This window comes from Mesocricetus auratus, unplaced genomic scaffold (assembly GCF_017639785.1).
Source record: "Mesocricetus auratus isolate SY011 unplaced genomic scaffold, BCM_Maur_2.0 Super-Scaffold_100009, whole genome shotgun sequence".
Classification (NCBI taxonomy): Eukaryota; Metazoa; Chordata; class Mammalia; order Rodentia; family Cricetidae; genus Mesocricetus; species Mesocricetus auratus.
The window spans coordinates 52,697,984-52,714,647 of record NW_024429193.1 but is presented as its reverse complement, the minus strand read 5'-3'; the positions used below and the strand labels follow the sequence as shown (position 1 = coordinate 52,714,647).

The 16,664-nt window shown below is 41.3% G+C and overlaps 1 protein-coding gene across 1 annotated transcript; it reads left to right on the top strand.

The window, feature by feature from the left end:
- The first annotated feature begins 7,859 nt into the window (after positions 1–7,859).
- Positions 7,860–14,909, top strand: Bcl2l15 (BCL2 like 15). The gene is made up of 4 exons (XM_005076549.3): positions 7,860–8,615; positions 9,316–9,437; positions 12,809–13,033; positions 14,817–14,909. Exons 1-4 carry the CDS (start codon positions 8,480–8,482, stop codon positions 14,832–14,834), a joined length of 501 nt encoding a protein of 166 aa, XP_005076606.1. The 5' UTR covers positions 7,860–8,479; the 3' UTR covers positions 14,835–14,909.
- The last annotated feature ends 1,755 nt before the right edge of the window (positions 14,910–16,664 follow it).

Here is a 16,664-nt window from a genome sequence, read left to right as displayed (position 1 = left end):
ACTGTCTTCTAAGAATCATGGCCCAATCTCAGCCTTAGTTGATAGTTAAGCATTATGTAACTCATGTAAATGAGAATTCATGAAAACCATTTTGGAGGCAATCACTTATACTAAGTGACCATAGTTTTATTGCTATGCACTAGTGATGGTTACATATCTTTTCCTTATCTGGATGGGGGTTCTAATTATTTTTTTTCTCAGCTACTGAATGTTTAGGGAAGAAAGGAGCATGACTTATTTTCTTAGAGGTTTCAATATTAAGAGAATTTACACTTGAAGATTCATCCATATACACTCAGTGTTGCAGATGAAAGAACATGGGCTTTGGGCCAGGATCCTATAACGAGACAAGGCTTTGAGGGGACTGATGTCAGCTGTTATGGTTTGAGGGTGGCAAAAAACAACAGTGAATTGACTATGACAATATTATGACCTCATCGTTTTCCAGTAATAAATAGGAACTTGATGTTAGGACTGCAAGGGTAACAGGAAGTGGGCTGCAGGGAAGGGATGGTTGGAAAGGAGCTGCCGAGTCATCTCTTCAGCCTCAGACATGACTTCAGTTCTCTATTCTGTTACTTTTCTTTCTGGAGATTTATTAATGTGGCTGGAGAGATAGCTCAGCAGTTACAGGCTTCCAGAGCATCTGAATTTGCTTCCCATCACCAACATGGCAGTTCATAACTGTTCACATCCTCCTGTGTCCTCCTCAGGTACTGAGCATGTACATGGTGCAGACATACTTGCAGGCAAAACACCCACACACATAAATAATAATTTTAAAAAAAGGCTTACTAACTTTTATGGATGTTTGTGCACCATGTGTGTGCAGGGCCCATGGAGACCAGAAGAGGGTGTCTGATCAGCTGGAACTGGACTTACAGATGGTTGTTTTAGCTGCCATGTATGGATGCTGGAAACTGACACTAAGTGCTCATCAAGAGCAAACAGTACTCTTTTTCCCCCCCTTTGGTTTTTTGACACAGGGTCTCTCTGGCTCTGGAGGCTGTCCTGGAACTAGCTCTTGTAGACCAGACTGGTCTCGAACTCACAGAGATCCACCTGCCTCTGCTTCCCAAATGCTGGGATTAAAGGTGTGTGCCACCACCGCCCAGCTCAAACAGTACTCTTAACTCCTGAGCCATCCCTCCAACCATAGACCTGATTTAAAATGTCAATCTGGCTGGGTGGTGGCAGCACATGCCTTTAATTCCACCATTCAGGAGGCAGAGGCGGGTGAATCTCTGTTTCAGGCCAGCCTGATCTATAGAGTTTCAGGACAGCCAGTGCTACACAGAGAAACCCTGTCTTCAAAAACAAAACAAAACAAAATTCTATTTTGTCACCTTTTTAAATTTTATTTTGGACTCCAGTTTCCCTTTCCTCCACTCCTTGAAGTCCCTTCCCCTATCCCCTTTCCACCAGATCAACACCTCTGTTTCCCTTTTTTATGAAAAAAAGAAAGCTCTCCCGGGGATATCCACCTTACATGGCCTAACAAGATACAGTAAGCCTGGTATAAACCCTTATATCATGGCTGAATGTGGCAACCCAGTAGGAGGTAAAGGGCCCCAAGTAAGAGTCAAAGACACCCCCAATCCCATTGTTGGGAATCCAACAAGAACACCAAGCTACACAACCATAAGGAATATGCAGAGGACCTATCTTAGACCCAGATGGGATCTGTCGGTTCAGTCTTTGAGCCCCTATGAGCCCAGGTTAGTTGATTCTGTGGGTTTTCTTGTGGTGTCCTTGACCCCTGTGGTTCCTAAAGTCTTGCCTCCCCATCTTCTTCAGGGTTCCTCTGGCTCCATCTAGAGTTTGGCTGTGGGTGTCTACAACTGCTCCCATCAGTTGTTGGATGACATCAATGTGATGCCATTTGGACTAGGCACCAATCTATGAACATAGCAGAATGTCATTAGGAATCATTTCATTGACCTATTTTTCTTTTTTTGCCAGTTGTGTTTAGGTCTATCTTGGGTCTCTGGGCTGTCCCTCTGGTTCCTGGCCACCTAGGCAGGATCAGGTTCTTGGGCTCCCTCTCATGGTATGGGCCTCAGGTTGGACAAGTTATTGGTAGGCCACTCACACAAATTCCACATCACCGTTGCTACAGCATGTCTTGCAGGCAGGACAGACTGTAGATCAAAGGTTTTATGGCTGGGTTGATGTTCCAGTCTCACTGCTAGCACCCTTGCCTGGTTTAGAAGATGGTCAGTTAAGGCTCTGTATCCCCCATTACTAGAAGACTTTGCTAGGGTCACTCATAGATTCCAGGGAGTTTCCACTACACTAGGTTTCTACAGCATCCCCCAACTGCCCCACAATTTCAGTCATCTCTCCCAGTACTCTCCCTCCATCTCTCCCCTACCCTTCTGCCTAGTCCCTCCTGTTCCCATCCCCAGCCCACCTGCAAAATCTATTTTCCCTTCCCAGGGAGATCCATGCATTCCACCTTGAGCTCTCATTATTTAGCCTCTCTGGGCCTGCAGATTGTGTTATTGTCCTTTACATCTAATATCTACTTATGAGTGAGTACATACCATGTTTGTCTCTCTGGGTCTGGGTTACCTCATGATGATCTTTTTCAGTTCCATCCATTTGCCTACAAATTCCATGATGTCATTTTTGTTTTGTTTTGTTTTTGTTTTTCGAGACAGGGTTTCTCTGTTTTGTTTTGTAGGCTGTCCTGGAACTCACTCTGTAGACCAGGCTGGCCTCGAACTCACAGAGGTCCAGCTGCCTTTGCCTCCTGAGTGCTGCGATTAAAGACATGGGCCACCACTGCCCAGCTTGTTTATCTGATCTTGATTTAACTTTGGTAAGTGGTACTTATTGAGAAAACTATCCATTTCTTTTAAATTTTCTAATTTTGTGGAGAAACAGGTTTTTAAAGTATGATTTTAATAGTTCTTTGGATTTCCATAGTGTCTGTTGTTATGTCCGCCTTTTCATTTCTGATTTTGTTCATTTGGATATTCTCTTTCTGCCTTTTAGTTAGTCTGGAAACAACTCTTTGTTTCATTGATTCTTTGTATTCTCTTTGTTTCTATTTTATTGATTTCACCCCTCAGTTCATTTATTTCCTGCCATTTACTCCTCTTGAGTAAGCTTGCTTCTTTTTGTTCTAGAGCTTTTAGGTGTACTATTAAGTTGCTAGTATTAGATCTCTCCAATTTCTTTATGTATGAACTTTCCTATGACCCAGAAGTGGATGCCAGATCCCCTGAACTGGAGTGTAAGCCACAAAGTGAATGATGGGAACTGAACCTGTGTCTGCCTCAAGAGCAGCAAGTGTTTTTTAACTGCTGAGCTATCTCTCCAGCCCCCATTTTTGTTCTTCTGTACTTTGGGGAGTTATGTCATAAATGTATTTGATAGAATCCTTAAGTTTTCAATGGCTGGCTCTACTGTGAAGAGAGCTATGTTCTGGAATTTCCCGAGGGAGCATGTGTGTTCATGCTATTGCTCTTTGTCCCCCTCTCCCCCTCTTTGTTAAGTAATGAAGTCAGAACAAAGTTCTTGAGGGGGTGAGGTGTGGTGGCAGTGGCAGCAGATCTCTGTGAGTTTGAGACCGGCCTCCTCTACAAGAGCAAGTTCCAGGACAGCCTCCAAAGCCACAGAGAAACCCTGTTTTGAAGTCAACTTTGTATTCTAATTTATTAATGCACTTGACATAAGGAAAAAAATCAAAACTGGAGAGATGGCTCAGAGGTTAAAAGCACTGGCTTCTCTTCCAGAGATCCTGAGTTAAATTCCCAGTAACCACCGGGTATATCAAACTATCTATAATGAAATCTGGTGCCCTCTCCTGGTGTGCAAGAATACTGTGTACATAATAAATAAATCTTTAAAAGAAAACAAGGTGTTTTTTTTTTTAAAGAAAAAATTCAAACAGTGAGTTAAAATTTTTCTTATTTGGAAACACATTAGACCTACAGTGTATTTGTAATTTTCATTCTATATTCGTAGCCCACATACCAAAAGCAGCTTAGAAACATGGCTCACTGATCCAGATCCTGAAACCTGTGAGAGTTTATCTGATGTTAAAGGCATGAAAACAACTTAACGGTGACAGTTATTGTAAGAGTGTGTGAGTGCTGGGTTTTGACATCAAAATGTAAGCGAGTATAGGTGTTACAGCTTTGGAGCTGAAAGATGTCCTGACTTATCGGGAAGCCAAGCTACCAAGAGCCGCCATGGGGCAGCTCAGCCCTCGTGCAATAGGATAACTCAGCCCTGGAGGGAAAGGTGTCCTAACTTGTCGGGAAGCCAGGCTATCTGAAGCTGGGGTGTGGTGGGCGATGGTCTCCCCACAGGATATAGCAATCCTGTTCCTCTCCTAGAGAGGGCTGTTAGAGCTGAGCTCTGCTCTGCTCCCCTAAGCGAAGGTCCTAGCAGAGCTAAGCACTTCTTCCGCCCTTCTCAGTCTGAGAGGGAAGCCCCTGCAGAAATGTAGCAATCCCCTCCAGCTTTGGCGGAAAGTTGTTGCTTTGTGCTACAGCCTTGCTCAGCCCCTAAAGGAACATCTCAGAAAGTTTCTCCTGGTCTTCCTTCTATTCAGCCTTGCTCAGCATCCCCCCACCCCCATCCCGACCAAAGGAACATCTCAGCAAGGTTTTTCTGCCCAGTCCCCTAAGGGATGTTTCAGCAAGTTTTTCTATCTGCACTGGCAAATGAAGATCTTCACCTAAGACTCTTTTGAAAAAGAGATTTATTTGGGAAGGATGAGTCCAGGAGAGAGAGGCATCTGCCAAGGTGGGAAAGGGCAGCCAGCTACTGAACAGACAAAAGGGCTTATATAGGGCTTCTTAGGGGTGGAGCTTTCCCACAGAAAGGTTTTTCTGCTGGGGGGGGGATTAGTTTTCTGTTCAGGGATTGGCTAGTTTAGTGGGTCAGAGATGGTTCTGATTTCAGGGTCAAACTGTTTCTTTCACTGGTCCAGTTTAGTCTTTTGGCTCTAATTTTAGGGTCAGGGTGTATTCCTTTCACTGGCTGTGATTCTAGGGACAGGGTGTGTTTATTTGGCACTGGTTTCAGAGTCAGGGTATTTTTCTTTGGTTCTGGATTCAGAGATTAAGTGTTTCTTTCTCGGGGTTAAGGTTACAGATCCTGGGTGTGTTTCTTTCACTGGCTCTGGGTTCAGGAGTCAGGGTGCTTAGGGATTGGTTGGTTTTGTGTTTCAGTTGGTCAGAGTTGGCTCTGCTGTCAGGGCCAAAGTAGGTTTCTTTGACTGGCCCTTTTACCTTACAGTTACAGTTAGTTTTTGCCAACTTGACACAAACTAGAATCATCTGGAAAAAGGAAACTTCAAGAGAGGGATTACCTCTGTCAGATTGACGTGTGGGCATGTCTGTGGATTATTTTCTTGATTAATGATTGATGTGGGAGGGCCCAGTCAGGGTGGAACATGTGTTATAATTGCTGAACTTAACCTCGTCAATTATGTAGCAAAGTTAAGTTATTTAAACTCCATCTTTCTTTTCATAGACAATTAGCTTATCATTTTAGTGCTGAATATTTCACCGTCTGGGTATATTGAAGTTGATCTACTCATTCCTCCACCGAAGCATCATAGACGGGCCGGGGATATAACTCAGTTGGAAGAGTGCTGGCCTTGTATGCATGAAGCTCTGGGAGGCTTCCCACCACATAAACTAGACACGGTGGCAGACACACAATTCTGGCATTTGGGAGGTGGAGGCATTAGAATGAAAGAAAAAGGAAATTGTTGGTTGCGTAGTATATTAGAGGCCAACCCAGGCTACATGAGAACCTACCTCAGAAATAAGCAAACCTTTCATAAACATTCACAAGCGGGTTTTTTGGGGCACATAAATCTTCATTTCTTTAGTTACAAGTCAAGGAGTGCAATTCCTATATTGTGTGGTAATACAAATACTGTGGGTTTTCTCTTCCTTTTTTTTTTTAATTATGTCAAACTGTCTTCCAAAGTATACTATTTCACATTCCCACAATTAATGAATGAGAGTTCCTATCATTTTGCATCCTTTCTAGCATTTAGTGGTGCCCCATTCTGGATTTTGGCCAGTCTAATAGATGTGTATTATTTAGTTTTAGAATTGGGAAGAAAATAGAATATCTGACTATTTTGTAGGATAGAAATCCCATTCTGAATAACTGACCTACTGTTTATGCTTGAATCTCTTACTGTTTACAGGTGAAGTTATTAATTTCACTGGGAAAGAAAAATTTGGGTGTTAGGTGTGTGAGTATGTTTGAATGATACATCTGAGACCCAGACCTCAAATCTGGGGTTAACTGCATTAAGAAGGCAGCCCAGGACTGGAGAGATGGCTCAGCTTTTAAAGGCCCAGGCTCACAAAAAGACGTGTAGCCAGTCACTACAAGTGAGTATTTGATCCTGAGATCTTCTAAAACAATAATGAAGTTTAATCCTTTAGGACAAACTTATTTTAAGGAATGAATCTCTGGGCTAAACAGAGGATATTTACCATATACCAGATAGTGTCATATCATGTCACATAATATTATCTTAATTCATATAATTCCCCTTTGAAATATTTTATTGTTTCTCTGATACTTCAAACACCTAAGCAGGTATTTTTTTCTCTACTTTCCTAGCCTTTATCTTTGTCATCCTGCTACATCAGTCTTATTCCTTTATTTATTTTTGCCTAAGGAATCCCTATTATTCTTTAGAACTAGTCCCAGATGCTAGTTACTACTGTAAGGAACCCTTGCCAGGCCCAAGCTTTGCTTCACTTTTATACTCTCCTAGTCCACTGTGTCTCAAGAGCACAAGAAGCTATGTGACTTGTCAATAGCTGTAATTTGAATGCTGGTCTTTCATAGCTTTAAAAAAATTTTCCTTATAAATTCCATCAGATACAGAACCTAACAGGAAGTATTTCTGATTTGTGTTTTTCTTCTTTTTCTTCTTCCTTCCTTTCTTCCTTCCTATCTTCCTCCTTCCTTCCTTCCTTTTTTTTTTTAAAGAAAGGCGTTCACACAGGGGAGATCCTAGGCCCTCCCGCAAATGATGTGACAGACTTTGATGATTGCCCCATGAAAGGCCTCACCCTCCTTGGGAAGTGGATGGGGGGGTGGGATGGGGGGTCGGTAGAGGTCATGGGAGGATGGGAAGGAGAGGGAACTGGGATTGATATGTTAAATAAGATTGTTTCTAAATAAAAAAAAAAAAAAAGAAGCCGGGCATTGGTGGCGCATGCCTTTAATCCCAGCAATTGGGAGGCAGAGGCAGGTGGATCTCTGTGAGTTCGAGACCAGACTGGTCCACAAGAGCTAGTTCCAGGACAGCCTCCAAAGCCACAGACAAACCCTGTCTCGAAAAAAAAAAAAAGAAAGAAAGAAGGAGGAGGAGGAGGAGGAGGAGGAGGAGGAGGAGGAGGAGAAGGAGGAGAAGGAGAAGAAGAAGAAGAGGAGGAGGAGGAGGAGGAGGAGGAGGAGGAGGAGGAGGAGGAGGAGGAGGAGGAGGAGGAGGAGGAGGAGGAGGAGAAGAAGAAGAAGAAGAAGAAGAAGAAGAAGAAGAAGAAGAAGAAGAAGAAGAAGAAGAAGAAGAAGAAGAAGAAGAAGAAGATGATGATGATGATGATTCTGGGAGCTGGAGAGATGGTTTGAAGATTAAGACCATTCTCCAACCACAATGGTGGCTCCCAATCATCTATAATGAGATCTGGTGCCCTCTTCTGGCATGCAGGCATACATGCAGGCAGAACACTATACATAATAAATCTCAAAAAAATTAAAAGGGCATCTGTTTCTTTTTTTATTTGACAAGCAGTAACATCATGTTTATCATTTTAATGTACATATAATTACTAGGTTATTGTAATGTTATAACATTTAATTTTATTTTATGTCCATTAATCATGACAAACATGATTTAAAAAAAACTCAAACTTTGTTTCTGCATAAAGCCTTTCTCCAAGTGGTTCAGGATAGGCCATACATTAAGCATATTCCAGGATAGTAACAACTTTGACTGGAGTTAGGAAGTTGTTCCATGTTTCATCAAAATCCACTGCTCTTGGTTTTAAAGACATTGTGCAAGTTTAGTGTTGAAATCTTCTGCAGAAGCAGGGTGAGGCCCAGTGCACTAGGTAGGGAGGTGTGAAGGGTGAAGTCCCCCAGCTCAGAGGTGGCCTTTGGTGACTGTCAGCTCCAGGAAGTATTTCCTAAGAAACTTGCTCAAGAGGATCTTCCTCAATTCTATTTTAGTTATAGTTTCTTTTTCTATAAAAGTTATTCATTAATCTTATGTACTTGTGAGGATATGGTTCAGAGATACGGAACTGAAAATTCTTTGTATTGAGAGAATTTGTACCTTTTTGAGCAGTTACTCTTGAAAAAAAAAAGGTGGGAACAATTCTAGGACATACCCAGTTAGGAACCAATAAGTGGCAGGCAGGTGCAACTGGTTTGCCAGGTTCTCTAACCTTCTGCTGAGCAGAAAACCACTTGTTTGTGAAAAATGTCTAAAATGAAAAACCCCCGGACTTTTGAGGAGCAAACAGAATGCGTCATGAATGCTCTACTCGTAGACTTTTCGACCCCAACATTACAGGTTGCTAGCCGGAATCTAGGGGATTCAGACGAAACATACTCAGGTAAGGTCCCTAGTCTGAGGCGAGTGAGCACAGGTGGGTAATGGAGTCAGACCATGCTTTCTCTGTTTCCTCTTAAGTTTTGGGGTTTTTTGTTTTGTTTTATTTGGTTTGGTTTGGCTTGGTTTGGTTTTTTGAGACAGGGTTTCTCTGTATTGTTTTGGAGGCAGTCCTGGAACTCGCTCTGTAGACCAGTCTGGTCTCGAACTCACAGAGATCCACCTGCCTCTGTCCTCTGAGTGCTGGGATTAAAGGTGTGTAACACCAATGCCCGGCTCCTCTTGAGTTTTAAAAGCCTTCTCAATAAAAAAGATTGTCTGACTGCAACTACTGAGAACAAACAATGCCAAAACTGTTTCAAAGAGTGGAGAATGGGCAGGGCGTTGGTGACACATGCCTTTAGTCTCAGCACACGGTGAGGCAGAGGCAGGCGGGTCTCAGTGAATTTGAGACCAGCCTGGTTTACAAGAGCTAGTACCAGGACAGCCTCCAAAGCCACAGAGAAACCCTGTCTAGAAAGCAAAACAAAACCAGAGAATGTAACTGAGGCAGGCCTGGTCTACAGAGTGAGTTCCAGGACATCCAGGGCTATACAGAGAAACCATGTTTTAACAAACCAAAAAATGAGAACATTTCTTTTTTGTGAAGATTCAGGAGACTTCCCATTCCTTCAAGTATGGTAAAAGCATTTTCTTTGTCTTAGGAGAGGCTTGCTCTTTTGATGTGTCTATTATTGCTGGCCGCCTTCGAATGCTGGGTGACCAGTTCAATGGAGAATTGGAAGCTTCTGCCAATAATGTCATTGCAGGAACCGTTCAAGGACAGGTCAGATTTTTTTATTTTTAATATTGTCTGCTGTTTGTTCTATTTCAAACTTAAAATTTCTCCTTCCTTCCTTCCTTGCTGTCTGTTTATTTCTATATACTAGGAATAGAAGTGTTTTGTGAAGATTTGGAGGTTTATGTTTGCTCAAGAAGCTATAGAAGGAAACATGATGGCTAATTCTCTAGACATTAATGAAAACCTGGTACTATAGGAAGGAACTCATAGGCTTCATCAGAACTGCCTTTAGTGTGCATAGATCTCACTCATAGTTTACTATTGGAAAATAATCCTTTATGTATATTTCTTCTTCTTCTTCTTCTTCTTCTTCTTCTTCTTCTTCTTCTTCTTCTTCTTCTTCTTCCTCCTCCTCCTCCTCCTCCTCCTCCTCCTCTTCTTCGTATGTGTGTGGTGCGGGGAGAGGGACACATGTGCCACTGCATATCTATGGAGGCCAAAGGACAATTTTGTGGTGTTCTCCCTTTCCACCTTTGTGTAGGTTCCAGGGATTGTATTCATGTCACCAGGTTAGTGTGACAAATATCTTTAATTCTTGTCCTATCTCAACAGCCCCATCATTCATATTTTTAATGCTTAACTTTGCTGGGAGTGGGCTTCTCCCCTCATCCCAGGGTCCAGTAGTAAGATTAGAAATATTGCACAGTTTAGAAGTCTGATGCAATTCAAGATAAACCCTTAAAGAAGTCTTGCTGGCTTCTCATCAGAACTCTTAATTATTGGCAGCAGCCCTTGGACTCTGTATAGCTATAAAGAGCATAAGACAGTGTTCCAGTGCATGTTGCTGATTATGTCAACAACAGCAGCTAGTGCTTTTCATGACCATGTTTCATTGTTTAATCATTGCACTAATGTGTGGATTGTTACACAGCTGTTATTCTTAGAGAGACCTTTCTCAATCAGCACATCCAACTCCATGAGAGCAAATATCAAACCTGATTTCCTCCTTCCTGTATTCATATAATTTTGAATTGTTCCTTATACACAATAGGTCTGCAAAATGTACTTGATACCATTTAAACATACAAAGAATGGAGGCATAAGGAAACAAGTAAGAAACGTACTCTGTAAATGTTAAAGCTAGGATTTGAACCCAGATGATTTCAGAGGCACACTTTATTCTTCCTAACGGACAGCATAGGGAATATGCTTGTGTTACATTCAGACAGAATCTTACTTCTATCTACTGTCCTTGAGGCTATCATATGTGGCTGCTAGCTAGGTCTACTTTTTCTTCTGTATTTAGAACAATAACAAAACAAAGCATTAACAACAACAATAAGGAAAAAAAGACATTTGAAACAGTTTCAAACTCAAGTTGGAAACATGCTAGAGAGCAGTGGTTCTCAACCTTCCCAATGCTGCAACTCTTTAATACAGTTCCTAATGTGGTGATTCCCAACCATAAACCTTCCCAGCGCTGCAACTCTTTAATACAGTTCCTAATGTGGTGACTCCCAACCATAAATTTATTTTCATTGCTACTTCATAGCTGCAATTTTGCTACTGCTATAAATTGTAATGTAAATATCTGTATTTTCCAATGGTCTCAGGTGACCCCTGTGAAAGGATCATTCAACACACCCATAAAAAGGGGTGATAACCCATAGGTTGAGAACTGCTGGTGTAGAGAATTTCTCTAGTCATTTGAGAGTAATTAATAGGATAGTTCCTCACTCTAATACTTTTATACTTCCTTCAAATAGGGACATTCTTTTATAGAACCACAATGTAACCATCAAACTCAGAAAATTAATAATATTATAGTAGTATTGAATCCTTAGAGTTCACTAATTTGTTGTTTTGTTTTGATTTGTTTTTTGAGACAGAGTTTCCTTGTGTAGCCATGGCTGTCCTAGAACTTGCTCTGTAGATCAGGCTGACCTCAAACTCACATAGATCTACCTGCCTCTGCCTTCTGAGTGCTGGAATTAAAGGCACTACCATCACCTGGATAATCCACTCAATTTTTGCCATTTTTCCAACAATATAATTTATGGCAAATTATCCAAGCCAGGTTCACATGTGGCATTTAGTTATGTTTTCTAGTCTCCTTCAGTATGTATTGATCCTTCAGTCTTTTCATATATATTTTTTCTTTTTTTTTTTTGAGACAGGGTTTCTCTGTGGCTTTGGAAGCTGTCCTGGAACTAGCTCTTGTAGACCATGCTGGTCTCGAACCCACAGAGATCCTCCTGCCTCTGCCTCCCGAGTGCTGGGATTAAAGGTGTGCGCTATCACTGCTGGCATCTTTTCATATATTTTACAACCTTGACATTTGAAGATGATGTTATTGAAGATCCCTGAATAAAGTTGAGTTTGTCCTATCTTGTTGACAGAAACACATGACTTGCCTCTTTGTCATGTTTCAAATTTGCTTAATTTCTAGCAGAAAGTCTTAAACTAAACTTTCTCCAGGCAACTCTGGTGTCTTTCAGTGAAAAATGGTACTTAGAAACTAGGATAGAGGACCCATGAGATATGACTGGGTAGAATTACCAGCTGCTGTGAGAGCTTGAGATCGGTCCCCAGGATGCACATGTGGAAGGAGAGAGCTAACACCTGCAAGTTGTCCTTGGACTAACACATGTACACTGTGGCATGTGCACACACACATTAAATAAGTAAGTAAGTGCATAGATGTAAAAACAACAAACAAATAACAAACCTCAGACATAGGTACCTTCTGAAGCTATTTTTTTTCTTAGCTTTTTTAAGATTTAAAGTTCTGATCTGACAAGTACTGGGTCCCTTTATACCTCAAAGATCTATCTTGGCTCCACCTAATAGCTTTTCTACCAATTTATTTGGGAGGGGGAAAAAGAAGAGGTTTTTTTTTTTGTTTTTTAACTTTAGACTTTGCTAAATATTTCCTAATCACAGAAATGTCAGTTTGGCCTGTGCTTAGTAGCTTTTTAAAATTTATTTATTTTTATTTTATATGCATTGATGTTTTGCCTGCATTTATGTCTGTGTGAGGATGCTAGATCTTGCTGGAACTGGAGTTACAGACAGCTGTGAGCTGCCATGTGGGTGCTGGGAATTGAACTCGGGTCCTATGGAGGAGCAGCCAGTGCTCTTAACCACTGAACCATCTCTCCAGCTCAATAACTTTCTTTCACAGTATTTTGTTCATTTTACCCAATGATATCTGAAATCATGACCTTGGTAAGTTATTTAATGTTTTTCTAATATTAAAGTATCAAAATGCTAAAACTAAGAACTTTGTCAATCTGTCCTCTAATATGCCCTCAGACTACCAATGGTACATTGGCCACTTCCTGAAGAGCACCTCTTACTCTTGCAGACGCCAGGCTTGTTTGAATCATACTGACAGAGCCCGTCTCCCTCCTCAGGCAGGAACTGTACTCAAGGACATAGTCCAGTCTCTCAGCATGGCCTGGTGTACTCAAGACCCCACCGTAGTCTTTGAAAGAGCCTTTCTGGCAGTGTCAGTGAAACTTCTTGAATATGTGGTCCGTAAGGCTCCTGAAATGGCAAGACAGGTGGCTACTTGCATGACGGGCATGATCAATGGGGACACAGCCATCCGAGAATTTATCCAGCATCAAGGGGGATGGGTAAGTTTTTGCTAAGTCCCACCTACACTTTGCTAGGCATTTGTGCTGTTTTGGTTCTAATAACTGGAACTCTTAATTATTAACCTTTCTGTAAGTTGTCATGGAAAAAGGAAATAAAAGCTCAGCCTGTGAGGGTTGGACAATGCTGCCTGAAATGTTGACCACTGGCTGTAAGGCTAATCTCTACCATATATGATCAGCTATAAAGTATATTGACGGTAGAGTTCTCATCTCAGCCTGGTACATTTCTAAGTCTTCGTTCCTGAACATCTTTAATATGTATTGAGGAAAGTTAGAATAATCTTCTGTGTGTGTGTGTGTGTGTGTGTGTGTGTGTGTGTGTATGTGATATGTTTGAATACTCCTGAGTTCATGCATGTGCATGCCACAGCTCATATGTGGAGACCAGAGAACAACCTTGGATGTTAGTGAGTCCTTGCCTTTCACTATGTTTAATACAAGGTCTTTTTTAGTTTCATTGCATATGCCAGGCTAGCTGGTCCATGAATGTCTGGAATTCTGTCTCTGCCACCCACCTTACTGTAGGAGCACTGGGATTACAGGTGCATACTACCATATCCATCTTTACATGCACTCTGGGGATTTGAACTCAGATAGATCCTCATGCTTGTGTTCATGGTAAGCACTTTACCTATCGAGGCATTTTCCCAGCCCCTAGAATAAATCTTAATATTACCTAGGAAAACCAAGTTTGTGAAACAGTGTCTTTCAGACACACCAGGACTAATGCACATATGACCTCACAGAGACTGAGGCAGCCTGCATAGCTTCAAGCCAAATGTAATCCCAGCCCTGAGACGATCCCAGCCCTGAGACGAAGAAGTGAACACGTACTCCCACCCCTAACCAAGAAGCCAATCACAATTGATACCTGCTGACAAACTAAAATTTAGTTGTTGTTTTTTTCTGATGGAATCTCACTGGGTCTATTAACCATACTTCAGGGTAGACCCCATGCCCAGAAGTAGTTGGCCAATACAAAACAAACTCAATGATATTTTTGTAGACTTTATGCCTGATTTTATTTTGTTTGGAAATTTATTTCTCTTATTGGTCTTTTATATTTCTATTTTAGTGTGTGTGTGTGTGTGTGTGTGTGTGTGTGTGTGTGTGTGTATGTGTGTTTCTTGTTGTTTTGGTCTTTTTAAAGGGAGCGAGAGAAAGAACATAAAGTTGGGTGGGTAAGGATCTGGGGAGCACCTGGGATGAATTGCATGATAAAAATTGCATGAAAAAATGTTTTTCAATAGAAAAAAACAGTTTTCTTATCTACAGTTGACTGTAGGGAACATTCTGTCTTTTTGTTTGTTTGTTTTCAGACAGGGTTTTTCACATAGCTCTGTCTGTCCTGGAACTTGCTTTGTAGACCAAGCTGGTCTCGAACTCAGAGATCCACCTGCCTCTGCCCCCCAAATACTGGAATTAAAGGCATGAGCTATCACCACAGGCACCTTTATTTAAAAATAGTTTTTAAAACTGAAAATAGATTTTTTTCATATACTATATTCTAGTTTCTCCTCTCCCAACGCCTCCAAGAGTTCTACATCTTCCCATCCACCCACTCAAATTCACATCCTTTCTTGTCCCTCTCATTAGAAAACAAACACTAAGCCTATATCTTAATAATCTAGAGAGTTTCCACTATTTCCAAGTACTTCTTAAGATGTGGTTGTCCTTGGTATTATCTACAGATAGTTCCCTGGATTCTTAGACAGTTCCTAAGGACAGTCTTTTTGACTAAGATTGTCACTGTTCTTTCTAGGAGAACCTGGAGAGCTGAAGAAGTGGGCTTGTCCCCACACTGAACATCACTTCCTCTGATGTCTGATTATTAAAATATGCTTTCTGCAACTTACCCAGTGTTACGTTTTTACTGATTGCTGACTTTAGGAGCAGCCCTAGCCACCTACAGTGACATTATACTTTATGTTCTTACCTGAGTTCTAATAAGAGTTTGTTGAAACGAAGACCTCCTGACAAAGTAACTTCTTACTAGTGAAATTTCAAGCACCAAGGCAGACCTTTGCTGGAGATCTTGTGAAGGAGACAGCACATCATAAACTTTTTCTTAGATTTAACCCTGTCTTTTGTTGAGAATTTTGTCTCTAGTGATTTTGGATTCTAAAGAATGTCAGTTTTTAGTTAAAAACCTTTTTTGTTGTTGTTGTTTTTCGAGACAGTGTTTTCTCTGTATTGTTTTGGAGGCTATCCTGGAACTTGCTCTGTAGACCAGGCTGGTCTTGAACTCACAGAGATCTGCCTGCCTCTGCCTCCCAAGTGCTGGGATTAAAGGCGTATGCCACCAATGCCTGGCTACTTAAAAATCTTATTTCTTCAAGTAAAGGATTTTCTTTCAGCCCTACCTTAAGTTTCATGTTTATTTTACCTGAGCAGAATTTATTCATCCATTTTAGAGATTTGAAGGCATAATTAGCAGCTTCTTCATCTACACTCCTACTGGAGATATCAAAGAAATATGAAATGCCTACCGTGTTTTTGCTGTCAGGCTGTAAGGAGTGCTGGCTCACACATAGGACCACTGGTCCAACCCAGCTTGGCTGATGCTAAATGTATACTGTAACAGGGCCCCAGACCTTAGCACAGCTGACTCCATGATGGAAATACCACTCAGGCTATAAAACTCATCACGTAGACATTATCATCTGCCAAAATGAAAACAAAGGTCTAATCCACCAAAGTCCATAGTTCTGGGAAAGTCTCTAAACGTACTAACCTTTTTGGCTTAGGTCGTTCTGCTTTTGCTTTTGGTGGTGGTGAAATCACTGCTGGACAGAACACATTTTCCCTCTGTCCAACTCTGACCAAGGAAACTTTAAACAATTTTAACTAGTCCTTTTTCAAAGATTAAATATAGCTGCTAAAAATTTTTTATTTTGTCACCCTGTAGGCCCTAGGTATTAGAAAAAAAGTTATAAAATTTTAAAAAGTTAAAGGTGTAAGTAGGTTCCAGTTGCTGGAGGTAGCTCAAAAGGTGTTTAACATCAGAGAGCTGATTAGGACAATAGCTTTTGCAGAACACCATCACTTCTCTGATGATGGCATGCAATTAGACTTACAGATACCCAGCAACATTGTGGTGTCTTGCCCTCTGTTGAAAGAATATCTCCTCACTGAAAGTCCTACCCATAATCAAAAGATACAGTGGAATTCTCAGATTGACAACAAAGATTCCCAGTGCTATGGGAAGAGACAAACCCTAGGTCTACCCAAACACCGAATTCCTATAATTAAATGTCCAATCAACCAGTTCATCTACCCCCGCCCAGATTAAACAAAAGAAGAATTGCAGTCAATATTGCCCAACTTAGAGAGACAGGCATCTGGTGCCCTACCAGCTACCCTGGAATACACTTCTCCTGCCTGTGAAGAAACCTGGAACCTCTGATTTTCATGAGTCTGATTCTTTCAGAGAAAGAGGTGTGCATTGTCTTGGATCTGAAAGATGCATTCTTCTGCCTCCAATTGGCAGAGGTGAGTCAACCCATCTTTGCTTTTAAAAGGATAGACCCAGAGAGAGTTTATAGTGGGCAATTTACATGGAACATGTTGCCCCAAATATTTAAAATTCTCCAACCCTGTTTGATAAGGC